Source organism: Nomascus leucogenys, chromosome 8 (assembly GCF_006542625.1).
Source record: "Nomascus leucogenys isolate Asia chromosome 8, Asia_NLE_v1, whole genome shotgun sequence".
Lineage (NCBI taxonomy): Eukaryota > Metazoa > Chordata > Mammalia > Primates > Hylobatidae > Nomascus > Nomascus leucogenys.
Genome location: NC_044388.1, coordinates 35,998,023 through 36,015,577, shown reverse-complemented (window position 1 = coordinate 36,015,577; position 17,555 = coordinate 35,998,023). Strand labels below are relative to the sequence as shown.

Here is a 17,555-nt window from a genome sequence, read left to right as displayed (position 1 = left end):
TTATCTGACCCAAGGCAATAAAACGTGCTTGCCAAATCTTTTGGGGGATTACATTTTACATGTGGAAGAATCTCAGAGCTAAACTCTCACATCAACACAAAACATAATTTCAATCAAATAACCCTAGCAGTGGAGATTTCATGTTCTGAGCATATGGGGGGCCTAATAAAACAGTCCCAGGTGTTACATGTGTCTGTTTCTCTTTTACAGCTTCAGAATAGGTGCATTTTGCAATTTGTAGAAACCCCACCAAGACAAAATAGGTATTTACTGAGGAAACATTGTTGGCTGTTCAGACTGGTCACCCCACTGTGGCAACGCCATGGTCTAGGCCAGCATTTCATCCTCATCCTTGCAATCTCAAAAGTCTAATGTGTCTTGTTATAGGGTAGTTGGGTTTTGGGGAATAGAGCTGCACTACCCATCTATTGAACTTGGTTTTATGTGTATGTGTGTATAAATATCAGTGTATATATTAGAAAGCAAATTCATTAATTTATGAGGCATACAACTGGACAGTTTCACTTGCCCCAACCAGTATGTTCTGTCCTATAGAAGAGTTATATAGGAAGCCAGCTCACCTGAAAGTTGAGAACAAGTTTGGAATATAACAAAGACACTTTTTTTTTCCCTATCACTCAGGCTGGAGTACTGTGACACAATGATGGCTCACTGCAGCCTCAAATCCTTGGGCTCAAGCAATCCTCCTGCCTTAGTGTCCTAAGTAGCTGGGATTACAGGCTAGCACCACCATGCCTGGCTAATTTTAAAAATTGTTTTTGTAGAGGTGGGGTCTCGCTATGTTTCCCAGGTTGTTTTCTAACTCTTGGCCTCAGGCAACCTGCCTGCCTTGGCCTCCCAAAGTGCTGGGATTACAGGCACGAGGGATTGCACCTCGCCATAAGGGAACTTCTGAAAGTGCCTTAAGTAGTCTCTTAACAAAGATTAAGTTGAGGCATTCTCCTTGACAATTAAACTATAATATTCAAATCTAGTTAGCAAAAATGTCTTTTTATCTGAAGAGTGCTTAGGTAAGCTTTGCCAACTTTTGTCCTTACTGCCTTTTCTATTTATATCTTCCTATAATTGACCACTCATCTTTTTTTTTTAAGGTTTATTGTGGGATATATCAAATATATACACAAGTAGAGGGAATAAGATGGGCATCACCTGGTTTCAGCAACTGTCATTCATAGCCAGTATTATTTCATGAACATCCTTAGGTATTTTCTAACTACCCTGCCCCTACCCCTGGATTTTTTTTTAAATAAATAATATTTGTACATATTTATGCCATATATGTTCATATAGTCTTTTTTTTTTTTTTTTTTTTGAGATGGAGTCTCGCTCTGTCGCCGAGGCTGGAGTGCAGTGGCGCGATCTCGGCTTACCGCAAGCTCCGCCTCCCGGGTTCACGCCATTCTCCTGCCTCAGCCTCCCGAGTAGCTGGGACTAGACTATGATTTGATTAGATTTTTGCTTAGTAGAATCATATTGTTGCCCTACCTTCCTAAGAGTATTATTTCAGATTACTTTGCCAAGTATTTTGGATATCCCTAAACTCTTTAATTGTACATTTATGGATTATATCATTACTTCGTTCCATAAATTCTCAAAATTCTCAAAAAATGTATTTATATAAAAATATTTTAGCATATTTTTCCTATATGGCCATCTTAATGCGTTTAATATATGTGTTATATTTGTAATTTTTAATGTGTATTGTGACAGTAAGAAATTTTACTTCAAAATTAAAAAAAAAATTAAAGGCTAATGAAACTCATGAATAACAAAACTTGCTTAATAAACATTAAAGTTGATTTTTTTCTAAATAAATCGTTTCAATTTGCAGAATAGCCTAAGTATAATTTCTAATCACAGAAATCAGCAGTCATCTTCTCTATCCAGAAGGTTCATAAAGGTTTCATACCTATCCCTTGGGGAATTTACCTTTTCCCCTACTTCAGTTTCCTCTTCTGAAGGGGAGTTAGGAGAGATCATTCATTCATTATTAAATAATATCACTAATTCATCAAAGAAGATACTACCGTCAAGTGTCCAAAGAGAGGGAACTTACTCAATTACCGCTGGTAGGTATGATATTCTTTCTCAAACTATTAAGACATTATAATTTCATTTCCAAAAACTCAGTAAGAAATAAGAATTTTCACATGATGTCTTATATAAGAGCATGAAAAAGAAAATTTAAAGTTGCCAAAGATACTCTATATCAAAAGAGGGAAATGCTACATTCAAAAAGCAGAAGGGTTTTCTACTTATAGTTAGAGAAAGATTTTTCTAAAGTAGGATCCAACTGTGCCTGCCCAAAGCTTCCAGGAGCTTCTTGTAAGTAAAAAATAATCCCTTAATATTGCCTTGAATGTGTTTAACTCTTTCAACGTTTTATACTTATCCCATGTCTTCTATTTTTCTAATGTCATCTGTTGTTTCCTGGATGTGGGGGAGGAAGTGTCATTTCCATTGTGTAGCTGAGGAAATGGAGACCCAAGGAAATTAAAGGACATGTGCAGGTTCACCAGGTGAACAACTGTAAGGAAGAACTAAAGTCTTGATTCCGTGATTCCTAGTCCAGTAGTCTCCCCTCTACCTCCCACTGCCTCACCTTCTGCAGAGTACGCATCATAGAGTCTGCTACGTGGAGTTTACAGAAAATCCCAAATGACCTTTCTGGAAATGGCCACTTATGGCAGAACAAGCAATAATAAAAGGATATGAAGGAAACACTATTAAAACTGAAGAGAATAATATGAAATCCACTTACTATCAAAAGACAACATTACTGGAACGGAAGGGAGATTAGAGAAGATGCTAAACCAAAAGAAAGTGGCCGAGCTCCTGACCAACTCATAGGAAGGATAACTCTCCAGCTTTAAATTCCAACTACCACATTTGAATGTAAAATTATAATTTATCAACCTAAAATAGTGTTTCCAATTTAAAAACAAAACCTCCCAATGAAATAGAAAGACATCAGCAGCCTGGACAACTACTTTTTAGTATCATCTTTAAAAGTAGATAACTGACATGTTTTTACAACAGATTGACTGTAAAAACCATTTTAATTCATTTTCTAAGTGTCCAGTATGGAAATGCAAATAAAGTGAGCAAATGTTGCTTCTGAAGGGTACTTTTGAAATGGTTACAAAAAATGCTTATTCTCTAAGGGCTCCTGCAAACCACAGTATTTTACCTGAACGCTATTTGTTTGGCAGAAATGTTTGATGACTTCCAACAGAGGGGCCAACACGGCAGCTTTGCCTTCAGAAACACCATCAATCCTTTTTACGTTTTCAACCGTAGTTGGTCTGTGTTTAATAACAACAACAAAAAGGTCAAGAAACCACTGAAACAGTATCACTCCAGCAATATAGCTGATGCTCAGCTTCATAATGATTCTCTCAATAAACGTATAGTTTTTCCAACAACCAAAACAATGCATAATACAACTAATCATGTTTTATAATTTCTTTCTTTGCTTTCTACCATTTAAAGATTTGTTTTGCCCCCATCACCACAAAAACAGACTGTTAACTGGTAAACAGGACATTGTCATAAAGAAACAGGTTAACATCTCATATATTCACTTTATTACTGATTTTATTATTATTTTTATTGTCACGAAAAGGAAAAATATGAGGCTCTAACTGGGAACAACTAAGAGGCTAAGAAAGTCTCATTCATTATTTTCTTCTACAAAGTGTTTATCTGTAACAGTATATCTGCCAATTCCTTCAGACTTTTAGCTCAATATTTCTTATTGTGTCCAAAATCCAAGAACCCATTCGATGCCCTCCTTCTAAAAATCTGCCGATCTAATGATTATTCTTTTTCATTAAATATCTCCTCTGGGCCAGGCATGGTGGCTCACACCTGTAATCCCAACACTTTGGGAGGCCAGGGCGGGTTGGATTGCCTGAGTTCAGGAGTTCAAGACCAGCCTGGACAACCCAGTAAAACCTCATCTCTACTAAAATACAAAAAACTAGCTGGGGGTGGTGGCGCGCACCTGTAGTCCCAGCTATTCCAGAGGCTGAGGCGGGAGAATTGCTTGAACCTGGGAGGCGGAGGTTGCAGTGAGCCGAGATCGCGCCACTGCACTCCAGCCTAGGTGACAGAGTGAGACTCCGTCACCAAAACAAAAAAAAAAACCCTCTATTAAAGTATGGTCTTAGAATATTTATTTTTTAACAAAAGAATTAGTGTCAGATGTAGCACTGTGTAATGTCATTAGAAAATTCTGTACTCAAGTAACATCTATTGGATGCAATTTAGTGACAGAAACAATTTTTTAAAAGGAAGCAAAAGACAAATACAATTACCAAGCAACTATTCTTGGGAAATAATTTCTTCTAAATATTTAATGATCACCTCATGCTTATGAGGCATTATGCTAGGTGCTACAGGAGACACACAAAAAGATGAGGAGCTAGTATCTTTATTCGGAGTTTAAAATCTAGAAGATATAATAATACTTGTTTACCACTAATTACAAAAAAATAAAATATAGCATTGTGTGGTAAGTGCTACAGAAGCATCTTTAGAATTCATCTGAAAGTCCTCTATGAATTCAAGAGAGAGGAATTACTTTGCTGATAAGATCATGAAAGACCTTCTCATAGTCGTTATAGTAATAAAGGGAGAAATAGTAATAAAGCGAGATCTTCAAGAATTTCTTAAAAGGAATTTTGAGGAATCAAGGAAACTACAAGGAGAAGCAACACTGTAAATAAATATATGGAAGTTGAAAACGGGTCTTCAACAAGTGATAAACAATCCAGGTAAGATAAACCATTTCAAATTCTGTAACTTAGATGGAAAAGTAAGTTTAAGTTCATAAATGGAGGGCCTTGAATTCTAAGCTAGAAAGAAACCATTTAAGCAGAAGTAAGATATGATAAAGGAAGATTTAGTTTGGTACTCATACATCGGATGAAACAGAGAGAGAGAAAATGAAGGGTTAATAGTTAAGAGGCTTCTGCAACAGGCCAAGGGAAAACAGTCAGAATTAACGTGGTGTCATTAAGAAGGAGGAGGAAGGCATAGACAGGCAACAAGAAACCTGTTTTACAAAAGGTATGGAAAGTATTTAAATAAGAAAAAGAGGCCAGGCACAGTGGCTCACACCTGTAGTACCAGCACTTTGGAGACTGAGGCGGGAAGATTGCTTGAGCTTAGGAGTTCAAGACCAGCCTGGGCAATATGGCAAAACCCTGTCTCTACAACAAATACAAAAATTAGCTGGGCATGGTGGCATGTTCTGTAGTCCCAGCTACTCAGGAGGCTGAGGTGGGAGGATAGCTTGAGTCCAGGGGGTCAAGGCTGCAGTGAGCAGTGATCGCACCACTACACTCCAGCCTGGGCAACACAGTGAGACATGCCTTCAGACAAAAAAAAAAAAAATGAAGAAGAAGAGGAAGAGGAAGGGGTTTTATACTGGAGGAGAGAAAATTCGGATCAGAGGTTATAAGCATTAGGAACTTCTGACTAGGAATGTGATGGTACGATAATCAAAAATAAAGAATCCAAAAAGAGGAGTTTCAGCATTTGGATAAAATGCAGGGTGGGTAGATAAGGAGTTAGATTTTATAAATATTGAATATGATTGCTGAAAACGTAACTGGTTTTTATTTCTATAGAAACGTGGTACTAAAGCTTGGCAAAGAGATAAGCATCGCAGCAGGGGCAATCTGAGTCACCTCCCAGATGTGACAGTGGAAGCTATGGTCATATTATCAACTTAGATATATTTTCCAAATCTATTCTGTTAGAAGGAAATAAATGAGAACACATGCAAAAGAGAGTTTACCTCATTTTGGCCATATCCAGCAGTATCTTGTTTGTTGCCAGAATAGCTGGTGGAACATCCATTTTATTGGCATGTTTCTGCCTAGCTTCTACCAATTTGCCATATAACACAATCTGAACAAAAAACAAAGAAACAACACTTTTTAAAATGTACTTAAAAGATCTAGTCCTTTATTTTTAGAGCTTCAGATACCACATTTTTCCTTCGAATGAATATAAACTGAAATATAAACTCAGACTCTTAGCTTAAGAACAATTTTTAAAATACTGGCAAAATACAGAATTTCAAGCATGCATAGAATCATAACCACCCTATCATAAACTAATTACCTTTTTACAAAAGCCTTACCTGAGTCTCCTGCTCTTGTGCCGAAATAACAGGCTCTGAGGAACTGTAAGATTTTTCTGGTGACTGTACCATGATACTAAAATGTTTAAAAGAAAATAAATAATAAAAGCTTTTCTTTCTCCTCATTTACTTTCTATTTCATCCTCTAAATGAGAATGTCTTTCCAAATCAGTACAAACATTTATTCTTCATGATACCAGTAAGGTAATTTGTTATTTAAATGACAACAGCCTAGATTTTAAACATTTTGGAAAAAATACATTCATTATAATGGTAAAGTTAAAATTGCAATTTGAGTTCATCACAAAATTGGTGTATTTTAAAAAGAGCATTTGTCCCATTCTCTTCCTCAACCAACTGCTTTTGAAAGAAAATATTCTTTTATCCATACTGAAGATGACACGTTAACATCTTTTAACTTACTGGGATACAACAGGTTTTAACCAAGGTTTCTTAACCTACTGGGATACAATGTATGATCCTTGCTATAACATCATAGATTTTTGGCTGGTGGGGAAGAAGAGAACAAGAAGCATTCTTAGAAGTTAAAAATTTGATAACTAAAATTAAAATGTCACTAGGTGAGAGGGGATAAAAGTCAAGGAACACTCCAAATGAGTAAACAAACAATGAGAGATTGAAATAGGAAAAAAGAAAATTAGTAAAAGGAATACTAAAAACCAAGAAAAGAAAACAAAGACAATCACTAACACGAGGAAAAAAATACAGGTAGTGGTGGCCATAATGACACGGTTGGGTTAGTAGTATGTGTATAATATTTGTGTAGTTATAATAATATAAATACAATATTATCATATTATATTAAAAATATATATAAACAAATTATTAATATGACAAAATATAATTATATTGGAGAAGGAATGAAGGCGGGGAAATCTACCATAATAGGAGATGAGTAGAAAATTTCTAAAATTGCTAAGTCAAAAAAATAGTACTCTAAGCATGTCATTCAGAAATAAGAAGGCACACGCCAGAGAAATCAGCTGGAAGATTTGAAGATGACAGCTTCTATGAATAAGAGCAAAGTGGGTTTGGGAAGAGTGTGGGCTGGTATGCTTGTCATAAGCCACTAATTTCCAATTAACTTTTTATATCAAGTATAGGTATTATTTTAAGGAAAATTTAAATATATCTTAAAATAATATTTATTCATATATAAGCACCCTGCTCACTCCTGTACACTAAGCCCATATATTTAAATTAATTTCTGGACTACTCCACAGGTATCCCAAACTCAGTATGTCTATCACTAAACCCTTGATTTTAATGAGAATCGACTTCTTCCAAATTCCTATTAATATTGATATTCTAATCTACTCTCCTGAATCACAAATATTCTTCATGACATCTAGAATAGTGAATATTTTCCAGAAGGTTTTCTGGAAAACCTCTTAAAAACCTGTCTCTGATAATCACTATCTACGGAAGCTAAAGCATTACAAAATGTATTTCTTAAATAATAATACTTGAAAGGTTAATTTACTTCTTGATCCATGAGCTACAGAATCGATGTTAAGTGAGCAGGCATGAAAACAACGTTAGTCTCCTTGTATGTCTCCATTATGGCTCTTGGTGACTAAGTGTTGTCAATGAGCAGTAACATTTTGAAAGGAATCTTTTGTCTAAGCAGGTTTCAACAATGGGCTTAAAGTATTCAGTAAACCACGCTGTAAACAGGTATCATCAAGACTTTGTTGTTACATGTATGTAGCAAAGGCAGAGTAGATATAGCATAATTCTTAAGGGTCCTAGGATTTTCAGAATGCTAAATGAGCACTGGCTTCAACTTAAAGTCACCAGCTGCATCAGCTTCTAACAAGAGAGTCAGCTTGTCCTTTGAAGCTTTGAAGCCAGGTATTGACTTCTCTCTAGCTATGAAAGTACTAGACAGCTTCTTCTGGTAGAAAGCATTTGGTCTACATTCAAAGTCTGTTGGTGCAGGTACCTTCATCGATGATCTTAGCTAGATCTTCTGGGTAACTTGCTACAGCTTCTACACCAGCACTTGCTGTTTCACTTTGCACTTTTATGTTATGGAGACGGCTTCTTTCCTTAAACCTCATGAACCAACCTCTGCTTGCCTCAAACTTTTATTCTGCAGCTTCCTCACCTCTCTCAGCTTTCAGAGAATTGAAGAGAGTTAGGGCTTTGCTCTGGATTAGGCTTTGGCTCAAGGGAATGTTGTGGCTGGTTTAATCTCCTATAAAGACCACTAAAACTTTCTCCATATCAGCAAAAAGGCTGCTTTGCTTTCTTATCATTGGTGTATTCACTGGGGTAGCATTTTTAATTTCCTTCAGGAACTTTTGCCTTTGCAAACTAACCGGTGCAAGGGGCCTAGCTTTTGGCCTGTCTCAGCTTTCGACATGGCTTCCTCACTAAGCTTAATCACTTTTAGCTTTTGATTTAAATTGAGAGACGTGTGAATCTTCCTTTCACTTAAACACTTAGAGATGGGCCAGGCACAGTGGCTCACACCTGTAATCCCAGCACTTTGGGAGGCCAAGGCGGGTGGATCACCTGAGGTTAGGAGTTCAAGATCCACCTGACCAACACAGCAAAAACCCGTCTCTACTAAAAATACAAAAATTAGCCAGGCATGGTGGGGGGCGCCTGTAGTCCCAGCTATTCAGGAGGCTAAGACAGGAGAGTTGCTTGAACCCGGGAGGTGAAGGCTGCAGTGAGCCGAGATTGTGCCACTGCACTCCAGCCTGAACGACATGAGACTCAGTCTCAAAAAAAAAAAAACAAAACAAAACAAAAAAAAAACACTTAGAGATTATTCTAGAGTTATTAACTGGCCTAATTTCAATTTTGTTGTCTCTCAGGGAACAGGGAGGCCCGAGGAGAGGGAGAAAAACGGTGAATGGCCAGTCAAGAACTAATAAAATATAACACAAAGACATGACAACAGAACATGCTATTGGAAAATGGGGCTAATATGACCTGTTTGACGCAGGGCTGCCACAAACCTTCAATTTATAAGAAATACAATATCTGCAAATCACAATAAAGCAAGGCGCAATAAAACAAAGTATGCCTGTATATATTTCATACAAAGAAAAATAAATAGTGTCTTGATGCTAGAGGTAGATAAATATAGATTTGAAAGCCAGCTCAGCCATTAGCTGTATGCTCTTGAACAAGTTTGTCAACTTCTTAACCCTTGGTATCTTCAACTATAAAATGGTGATAAATAATAACAGCTGTTAGGCTCTTGTAAGAATTAAATGAGATATCACATATAAAGTTCTTAGCATTTAACATAATGCCTGACAAACAGTAATATCCAAGAAGTGTTAGCTATTAAATTAACATTATTATTTCATAGCTCACTTTGATCATTCTAATACTGAAGAGCTTATGTTTTAAATTTAACTTCCTTTTGCCAATGAAATAGCCCAATATCTGACAGTTCTTTCTCTTTAGAAAAAAAGTACTCCTAAAGTAAGTATAGAACATAGAAATATGGCACTCTGTACCTTTTTTTAGAAATGTTACTCCCAGAAGAAATCTTTTCACATGGTTTATAAGAATATAACTTCTCCAAGTTAGACTGCATTTAAACATATAAAGGTCCGTTAAAAAAAAAGTTTCAAAAAACTTTTAAATGTGAAGAAAATAAGATACAAAAATCTCAAAATCACAATTTTTTCTTTGCCTAATCAAGCCGTCAAATAAATCACCTGAAAATAACCTCCTAAATTATCAGTTTCTAAAGTTCCAAAGGTAGTTAGAAACGCATTCCAATGTCTTATCCCTCCCAAAACTACAGAAAATAAATCATCAAAAGAATGCTGTAAGATACAGCAAATGCCAAAGTTATAAAAACAATTCAATTACATTCTGCATACTTCAACAAAGCAGAAAAGGTTCACCAGAAAATGTAATTCACTATGCTTGCCTATTATTCCAGCATTCTAATTAGCTGAAGTCTGCCAGTGGATTAGTATTTAATCTGTAATAGTTATCTAAGATCTTAGATCAAAAAAAGCAAGAAAGTACGTGAGTGTGTGTGTGTGTGAGACAGAGAGAGAGAAAGAATGTATGTGTGTGTGTGTGTCTTTAATAAAACACTTAGGAATCAATTTTTTGATCAACTATAAGTATTATAACGTGAATACTCTAAGCCAAAAGAGTTAGAAGATAGGTTTAAAAGAACCCAAATTAATTCCTTTCTCAAATACCTCCAGTTCTTTATTAGCCCCAGAAATTATATACCATACATTTTAGTCTGTTCACATCAATTCCCTTGCCAAATTTTATGCTTTGTTATATATGCCATTTTCTCTTTAATTGGAAAGAAATTAAAATATAAACTTTTAAACAGAATTTGAATCAATAAAGAATGAAATAAATCAGAACAATTTCTTGAAAACAAACCTTCTTCTCTGTAGTTAATTCAACTGGTACTTGATTATAACAATGCTCTTTGGTGCCTGAAGAGACAGTTTTCAAGCTGAAAAATAATAAAATTTATTTCAAATGTTAAGATGCAAGTATCTAAATTCATGAATCATGATACTCCACTCTCAGAAAGATGAATAAGATATTACCCTTTTAGAACCGGTGATTTTTAAAACTGATTTTTTTTTCCAGAAAAAGCTCTGGAAGCTTTAAGATGTTTGAAAAAAAAAACTCACAAGTGATCAATCCCACGTAAAGGTACAAAGAAGTAAGCAACAAATGTATTCCCTTTCCACTTCTACACACGAGAAGTAAATACGATATATGGATTCCTCAGCATTGATTTCAATACTGCTTCTTTAATCAATGAGAAAGAAGTTTTCTAAATACCATGGTCAGCTACTTCCCATCAACCAAGAAAATGTTCTGGCTGGGAGTGGTGGATCATGCCTCTAATCCCAGTAGTTTGGGAGGCTGAGGCAGGAAGATCACTTGAGCTCAGGAGTTCAAGACCAGCCTAGGAAGCACAAGGAGACCTTGTCTCTATACGAAAAATTAAAATATATTAGCTGGGCATAGTAGTGCATGTCTATGAGCTACTCAGGTGGCTGAGGATTACTTGGGCCCACGAGATCGAGGCTGCAGTGAGCTATGATCGCACCACTGCACTCCAGCTTGAGTGACACAGAGAGACTCTGTCTCTTAAAAAAGAAAAGTGCTCTATGACTTACCCTTTCCTCACAGATCCCTTCCCCCAAACTGACTAAAATAGGCATACAAAAATAAACAGGTAATTCATTTTACTTGTGAGAGGCCTATAAACTGGTATAATCTGAATCACATAAATAGCAACAAAAAACCCAGAAGTTACAAGAAAAAAACTGAAAAATGAACCTAGGCAGAAGAAATTTCTTTGGACACAATTCTTCATTAGCTTGAAGGATGAGGCTCTGAGATTCTGTATTAGCTTTATGAAGCCAATTTCTACCCTATTAAAAGCAAAAAGGATCTTTTAATACAGAGTGGGAAACAAAATTAAGTTAAACAGGCAGACTCCTACACTGTTTACCTTTTTCGTAAGGGTGCAAATCTTCACAAATTTGTTATACCTAGAAACTTCTTCCAAGAATCCCTCAATGATGAGCTGACGGGAAAAAGCCTTCCACCAACTCTCTGTTTGATCCTTGCCAGTGCCAAATAAACTGTGCCTGCGATATTGATCGGCAAGACGCTGAGAATTCTGAAATTAGGAATAAAATCAGTATCTAAAAATGCTAATTTAAACATATAGGTTAAGTAAAACACAGACTTGTCTATTGATTCTTTGGATTTACACTAAATTTCAACTTTAATCAATGTTGACCAGGTTGGCCTCGAACATGTAGCCTCGCCTCCCCAAGTGCAAGGGCAACCAGCCTGAGCCACAGCAGCTCCCTCAAGTTTAAAAACCTACAAAAATGTTATACCCATCGTGCTCATTCTGAACACTCAACTCACAAATAAATACATTATCAAAATAATGTTCCTTTTGTGTCTTAAATAATGGCAGGAAATTTCACATAAAATTCAGATGCATTTCCCAATGTATAGGTTTGGATATGTGTTTGGAACACTTAGCTTTTGTTATTTAGACCTCTTAGCAAACTCACATTATTGTTTGAAACAGTGATCAAAATCCTACAGCTCGAGACTAGAACCATGAGAATTATATAAAATGCAATGCGTCATGCCTGTAATCCCAGCACTTTCGGAGGCCAAGGCGGGTGGATCACGAGGTCAGGAGATCGAGACCATTGTGGCTAACATGGTGAAACCCCGTCTCTACTAAAAATGCAAAAAATTAGCCAGGTGTTGTGACGGGCACCTATGGTCCCAGCTACTCGGGAGGCTGACGCAGAAGGATGGCGTGAATCTGGGAGGCGGAGCTTGCAGTGAGCCGAGATCACGCCACTGCACTCCAGCCTGGGCAACAGAGCGAGACTCCATCTCAAAAAAAAAAAAAAAACCCAATGCGAAACAATAGCTACTCATCCATGAGTGCACTGCAACAACTCACAGCTTCCAATGCATTTTTGTTTTCACTGTGCTTTTGCACATGGTACATTGCAAAGTTTACTTAATCATTTATAATTTAGCTGCTTCACTGAGATATACCAGGTGCATGCTAAACAGCTGATGGTTTTGAGGTATGTTTTCCTAAGTGAAGGGAGAATTCCTATGGGAGGCTCTTCACAGCCATCAAGTTCTAGAAATTTTAAGAAAGCTAGTCTGTCATATGCAATTCTGTTGTTCTCTAACAGAGAGGATTCTCCTGCTTTCACTCCCTATAAAAGTACTTTTTCATTCACTTTGTCCTTTTACTGCCTCTTTCATTCATCCTACACATTTAAATACTACTTTTAAACATATATAGTATATGGGCCAGGCACAGTGGTTCATGCTAGTAATCCCAACACTTTGGGAGGGTCACTTAAGCCCAGGAGCTTAAGACCATCCTGGGCAACACAGTGAGACCTACATAGTGTGGTGGTGTGTACCTGTTGTCCCAGCTACTCAGGAGGCTGAAGCAGGAGCTGAGGCAGGAGAATCGTTCGAGCTCAGGAGATCGAGACTGCAGTGAGCTATGATGACACCACTGCACTCCAGACTGAGCAACGGAGTGAGACCCTATCTCAAAAACAAAACAAAACAAAAAAACAAAGAAGTATACAAACCTAGAGCTTTATGAAAAGTTACTCTTATTTAATATATTTGTGGTGAATGTGGCTGATTGTAATTCAAGGGTCATTCTAACTTCCATCTACTATGAATTCTTCCACTGCAGAATCTGGGACAATACAAATACTAGTTCTCAAACTCCCTTTCAGCTAGGGTTCTGGGTTCTGTATATTTGCATGACAGGTATAAGCAGGAAGTGAAGCCAAGGCTACTCCTCTGCTGTTTCTGCTGGCATGCATGATTGTGGAGGTATTTAATGTTTATAAGAAAGTATTAGCAAAGAACCCAGCATACAATGACAAGCTTCATAAGTATCAACAGGCATCCGTTTTGTGGTTACAAATTATAGCAGGTTCACGTTGGTTTGCAGAGCATGCAAAGGTAGAAGCTTCCTGATTATTACAGCTTCCTACTCAATGTAGTCTGGGGTTAGGTGCTGTAGTGGAAGCTTCCCAAGTTGACAGACGGCTTCTTGATCACAGAAGAGGCCACAGCAACCTTGGTGAACTATTTTGCAGTGGAACCTTGTCAACAATATTATAAGCCATTTAATACCTAGTAATAAATACCTTTCTGCTTAAATTCACTAGAATGATTATGAGCAATTTAAATTTCTATATAAAAATGCAGTATAAAATTATAGAAAAAGGCAGATTATAACTCAACATTTTTACATTTCATATATATCCTAATGAAGGTTTAATAATCGATTAAAAATCCAGGGATCAAAATAAAAAGAATATATAAAATGAGTTGCAGCAAACTTAACTGAGGCAACTTGTATTGGTTTTACTGAATTGATGAAAACATTAGGATTACAGGTTTATCTTTTGGAATATTAAAAATGCGAATACAAGCCTTCTGAAACAGAACAAGAACGACATACTTCAATGTAAAGATACACTGCTTTAATATTTGAGAATCTTCCCAAGTATATGACTGAAAACAAAAATAAATCACATCATAAATATTAATATGCTTATGTGATTTACTACTATTTCTAAGGTGTAGATTTGCCAAAAAATAGGCTAAATAAGGGTGATCTTTCACAAAAAGGAAGCTAGGATGAAATTAGGTAAAGCAGGGTAAGTTCCCAACAGAGATAATAGAGCAGTGCCTATATATTGGACTTAAAATATAGGCTTCTGATAGGCATAGTTAAGAGAATCTGTACCATGCTCTCTTAAATCTTAACAATAAAAATAGAATAGAATTTTTTAATAGCTAAGGAATGAATTTTAGTGTCCTGATGATTATATTTACTAAAATATGATCAGAACAAGATTTAGAGAAATATAAACACCCAGGTACAGTGTGGCACCTTCTTCCTTGTTAACAAGTCTTGTCTGTGCTAACCCTGACTTAGGGTTGATTTGAGTAGAATGTTTAAAAGTCAAACATACGTAGCATAAACAAGTCTAGAGATCAAATGTATGACATGAGAATTACAGTTAATACCACTGTACTCTATGTGGGATTCCTGTTAAATGAGTAGATTTCAGCTGCTTTTGCCATAAAAACAAAAAAAATGGTTAACAATATAAGATGATGGATATGTTAATTAGTTTCATTGTAGTAATCATTTTACTATAGGTGACCCATAACATCAAATTGTATACTTTAAATATACATAATATAATTTATTTTTATAAGTAAAATAAGATAAGACATCATAGAATTTCAGAGCTGGAGGGAATGTTGGAGCTCTTTGATCTATCTTAGTCATTTTTACCCATATTGTTAACAAATTATCAGAGGTTCAAAGATGTTAAATGGTAGCCTAATGTCTCACTGTGTAGCCGTACTAAAGCTAGGACTAGAACACAGGCCTCCAGATAACTAGTTCTAATTTTTTTTTTTTTTGAGACAGGGTCTCTCTTTGTCACCCAAGTGGGAGTGCAGAGGTGTCATCATAGCTCACCGTAGCCTCAATCTCCTGGACTCAAGGATCCTCCCACCTCAGCGTCCCAAGCAGCTGAGACTACAGGTGTATTCCACCATGCCGGCTAATATTTTTAAAACTTTTTTGTAGAGGTGGGGTCTCGCTATGTTGCCTAGACTGGTCTTGAACTCCTGGGGTTGAGAGATCCTTGTGCCTCAGTCTCCCAAAGTGCTGGAATTACAGGCATAAATGCTAATTTTTTCTTATTATACCACACGCATGCACAAGTACTCACACGCACCCCCCCACAAACACACCCAATATACATACATGTCGGGGCTCTTAAGCTACACTACCTGCGTTCCAGTCATAGCTCTGGCAAGTTACTTATCTTCTATTTCCTCATCTAATATGCAGGTATATTCATTTTCATCTCTTGAGGATGCTGTGAAGATTAAGTCCATAACCAGGACAAAGCCCCTGGCTCCGTAATATTAATCTGCTTTTTATTAGTTAACAGCTGATCCTTTAACTCAACCTGAATTTCTTAACCTAAGAGTAAAAAGCACGACTTGGTATCTAGTTGGGTTTCCTTCCCTGGAACACTTGTTAATGGTATTCTACATCTGCTAGGGATTACCTTGGCAGTAGATTTTATTGCTTGCAAACTAATAACACCAAGGGTATTAAGTTCCCTAACTAGAATCACTAGCTCTCTAAACACTAAAAATTAACTCTTCTGGCTTTTCCTTTCATAAGCATTAAAAAACCATTTATTAGTATGAAACAATGAGGTTTTACCTGATCAGTAGGGATTAACTGTCCCTTCCCCTCATGATCAATAACTATGAAAACTGTGTACTATGTGAATAAATTTACATTGTCTTGTTTCCATGGCAATCGCCATGAAGAGGATGATATACCTTTGCTTTAAAACAGAGTATCTTTGTTTTAAAGGAATCATATTCCCTTTTCAACTAGGAATCCAAACTAAAAAAAGTAACGTTAAAAAAAAAACAGAATTAAAACAGAGTACAGTAAGAATTTTCAACAACAAATGCTTAATGATTTCTCACTCTGAACAAGGCCTCCTCTGTTAATTGCTTAAGTGTTTAGTTAACTTAGTTTTGTAGGTTGTCCACTGATAGAGTAAAAACTGCCTATGATGAGAAAGCTGCTATACAGAACACAGCTTAGGGATTTGGGCATTCATTCATTCATTCATTCATTCATTCATTCGAGACAGGGTATTGCTCTGTCACCCAGGCTGGAGTGCAGTGGTGTGATCATGGCTCACTGCAGTCCTGAATTCCTAGATTCAATCGATCCTCCCACCTCAACCTCCCACAAGGAGGACTACACGCACACACATCACCACTCGGCTAATTTAAAAAATTTTTTTTGTAGAGACAGAGTCTCGCTATGTTGCCCAGGCTCATCTTGAACTCCCGGTCTCGAGCAATCCCCCCACCTCAGCTTCCCAAAAGTGCTGAAATTACAGGTGTGAGCTACCATGTCCATTGGGCATAAAAATACAAATTTAAAACTGCATGTGACAGCACAACAAATAGAAAAGACACTAGACTAGCAGGCAGGAAAGCCATTTGCTCATCCTGACTCTGGCACAAAGTAACAGTATGACCTAGCCGGTCATTCAGCTTTCAGTGTAACTCAATCTCAACTACAGTAAAATAAGGCAATAGGATTAAATAGTCTTTTTGCCAGTGTTAGCTCTAAGCAGGTATACTTCTGTGGGATGCCATCTCAAAAAGAGAAATTTTCAGGCCAGCACAGTGGCTCAGGCCTGTAATCCCAATATCTCGGGAAGCCGAGGTGGGCGGATCACTTGAGGCCAGGGGTTCAAGACCAGCCTGGGAAACATAGGGAGACCCTGTCTCTACAAAAAAGTTAGCTGGGCATGGTGGCATGCACCTGTAGTGCCACGTACTCAGGAGGCCAAGGAGGTAGGATCGCTTGAACTGGAAACTTTGAGGCTGCTGTGACCTATCATCATGCCACTGTATTCCAGAGCCTGGGTGACGTATCTCATTCTTTCCCTTTATGAACCAGGTGGAAAAATAAGGGTCACCAAAACAGACATATCATGGAATGTGGAAATCTAACTGATCGGTAAGTGTTAGAATAAAGAGAACTGACTGGCCAGGGTACATGACCCAACATATCAGTTTCTGGTAAAAACAAAGTCTTTACACCAGTATCTGACAGAGAAAAAAAGAAAAAAGAGAAGAGAAGAGAAGAGAAGAGAAAAGACTTGCCACTTCTCCATATTAACTTCTTTAAAAGTCACAATTGCTTTTTGTACTGCGAATGCCACATTCTTCTCCACCCTTC

At 37.0% G+C, this 17,555-nt stretch overlaps 1 protein-coding gene across 2 annotated transcripts in view; it reads right to left on the bottom strand.

Annotated features, from left to right (window-relative positions):
* WRN (WRN RecQ like helicase) overlaps positions 1-17,555 on the bottom strand; it is a 152,687-nt gene that overhangs the window by 26,678 nt on the left and 108,454 nt on the right. For both annotated transcript variants that reach the window (XM_003269548.3, XM_030817077.1), the window contains exons 25-31: positions 11,673-11,843; positions 11,498-11,592; positions 10,580-10,655; positions 9,679-9,752; positions 6,176-6,251; positions 5,828-5,940; positions 3,212-3,326 (exon numbers count right to left, since the gene is read on the bottom strand). In XM_003269548.3, coding sequence (XP_003269596.1) covers positions 3,212-3,326; positions 5,828-5,940; positions 6,176-6,251; positions 9,679-9,752; positions 10,580-10,655; positions 11,498-11,592; positions 11,673-11,843 — 720 coding nt within the window. The remainder of the gene's footprint in view (positions 1-3,211; positions 3,327-5,827; positions 5,941-6,175; positions 6,252-9,678; positions 9,753-10,579; positions 10,656-11,497; positions 11,593-11,672; positions 11,844-17,555) is intronic.